The sequence below is a fragment of the Penaeus monodon genome, chromosome 16 (genome assembly GCF_015228065.2).
Source record: "Penaeus monodon isolate SGIC_2016 chromosome 16, NSTDA_Pmon_1, whole genome shotgun sequence".
NCBI classification, from domain to species: domain Eukaryota; kingdom Metazoa; phylum Arthropoda; class Malacostraca; order Decapoda; family Penaeidae; genus Penaeus; species Penaeus monodon.
The window spans coordinates 40276700-40279199 of NC_051401.1; the positions used below are offsets into that span (position 1 = coordinate 40276700).

Below are 2500 nucleotides of genomic sequence, written 5' to 3' on the forward strand. Positions count from 1 at the left end.
ATGGCGGCGCCCAGGTTATCCCGGCGCCCTTTTCCACTTCGGTCGTCACGACCTCGTCCTCGACCTCCTTCTCTCCGGCCTCGCCCTCTCCCCGCACGGCGCCCCCCGCGGGCACAGCCGTCACCAAGGTCCTCGTCACCCCGGCCGCGCGGCACTCCGCCCCCGCGCGCCCCAACCTCCTCGGAGGGCCGGGCGCCGCGGCCCCCACGCCCGCCCTCTTCTCCAAGCCCACCATCCGGCGGGGCAGCACCATCGCCACCATCAGGTTCCGCGTGCCCGACAGCAAGTCCTCCCGCAGCCTCGACGGGCAGGACGGCGAGTTCCCGGCGCTCATCGGCTTCGTCCACCGCCCCTCCAGACGGTCGGCGCACGAGGCGGAAGCCCACGTCTTCGGGGGGGTCCTGACCCCCCATCGGCCCCTGTCGGCCCGTGGGGAGAAAGGGAGCATCGGCTCTCCTCTCTCTCTTTGTATCTCATAAAGGGGGAGCATTTTGCGCTTTTTCCCCCCTTTTTTTCTTTTCTCTCTCTCTCTCTCTTCTCTCTCCTCTCCCCTCTCTCTCTCCTCTCTCTCTCTCTCCTCTCTCTCCTCTCTCTCTCTCTCTCTCTCTGTATCTCACTCAAGGTGAGCATTCGCGCTCTCTCCCTCTCTCTTTTCTCTCTCTCTCTCTCTCTCTCTCTTCTCTTCCGCCTCCTTCCCCTCTCTTCTCCCTCTCCTTCTCTTCCCTCCCCCTTTCTCTTCCTCTCTCCCCCTTTCCCTTAACTCTCTCTTTCTCTCCTCCTCCCCCTCTTTTCCTCTCTCTCTCCCGTTCTCTCTCTCTCTCTCTTTTTTCCGGCTTTCTCTCTTTTGGGTCTTTCTCTCTTCTCCCCTCTCTCCTCTCTTCTCTCTCTCTCCTCTGTATCTCACTCTCGGTGAGAACTCGCGCTCTCTCCCTCTCTCTTTCTCTCTCTCTCTCTCTCTCTTTACACACTCCCCACACAACACCCACACACACACACACACACACACAACCCCACACCCACACACAACACAACAACACACACCCCCAAACACAACCAACACACACAACACAACACACAAACCCCACACACACACACACCCCCCACTACGCACGCCCCCCACCCACAGATACCGACGTCCTACCATTGCTATTAGCGATATTATCATGTAAATTTCTTTATTACCCAAAATGTATTTTCAATCTTCACTTCTATTAACTTGTATGATGTCAGCAATAACAGCATTATTCACATTTCTCTCTCTCTCTCTCTTCCTCTCCCTCCCTCTCTCTCTCTTCTCTCTAACCCCTCTCTCTCTCTCTCTCTCTTTTTCTCTCTCTCTTCTCTTCTCTTTCTCTCTCTCTCTCTCTCTCTCTCTCTCTCTCTCCTCATTCTCTCTCTCTCTCTCTTTTCCCTCTCTCTCTCTCTCTCTTCCTCTCTATCTATCTATCTATCTATTATTATCTCCTATCATTTCTATCATCTCTTTTTTCTCTCTATCATCATTTTTTATCTACCTATTGTTACTCACCCTGTCTGTCTGGCTATTTATCCATCCATCCAGGTATCTATCTATCTATTTACTTAAATATCTATATCTATATCTCTTTCTATCGTCTATTGGTTTATCGATTTTTCTTTTTATCGTTTTTTATCATCTATTTTTCTTATTTTAAATCTACCTATTTTTATCATCCTTTTATTACATCATCTTCCTATCGACGTCGTGTATTACCCAACCCTTCTACTGCCTTTTTTCCTCTGCATCTCGTCTCTCTCTGTCTCTTTCTGAAATTTTCGCACACAACATTAACGCTTTTTCACCCTACGTGCAGCTAGCATACCAGAACATATGAATGAATACAGGGGCAGAAAGCCATTTCCCAGACCACTCTTACATTTTTCTTTCAGCGTTTTTTTTCATTGTAAGTAGTGCTTGAAGTTAGGAAGTATTAGTTTTCATGTGTTTTTGGGATTTATAGAGATTAGCGGGGGAGGGGAGAGATGGGGTGGGGGTGGGGTGAAAGGGGGGGTGGGAGGGAGGAGGGGAGGGTGGATGGCGGAGATGAAAGGGGGGGGGGGGGGGGGGGGGGGGGGGGGGGAAAAAAGGGAGAAAAAAGAGATGAGGAGGGAGTTGGAAAGGGGAAGAGGAGAGGGGGGGGAAAATGAAAGAGAGGGAGGGGGAAATGGCGTGAGAGGGCAGGGAGGAGGATGAGAGGGAGAAAGAAGAAAGGGGGAAGAGAGAGGGGAGAGTGAAAGGGAGAAGAGGGAGAAAGGAAGAGAGAGGGGAAGAGGAGAGGGGAGGAGGGGAGAATGAGAGAGGAATGAGAGACCGAGAGAGAGAGAAGGAAAAAATGGAAAAGAGAGGGGAGAATGAGAGGGGGGAAAAGGGAAGGAGAGGGGTGGAGGGAAGCGGGAAGGCAGGAGTGTGAGAAGAGGAAGAGGAAAGGGGAGAGAAGAAGGAGGGAAGAGGCGAGGGACGAGAAAAGAGGAAGAGAGGTTA

At 51.8% G+C, this 2500-nt stretch overlaps 1 protein-coding gene across 1 annotated transcript in view; it reads left to right on the forward strand.

The window, feature by feature from the left end:
• Positions 1 to 2500, forward strand: part of LOC119583047 — a gene marked incomplete at its 5' end in the record, with an annotated part of 4331 nt that overhangs the window by 43 nt on the left and 1788 nt on the right. The window contains one exon of the mRNA XM_037931560.1: positions 1 to 429. This exon is cut by the window's left edge and continues 43 nt beyond it. Coding sequence (XP_037787488.1) covers positions 1 to 429 — 429 coding nt within the window. The remainder of the gene's footprint in view (positions 430 to 2500) is intronic.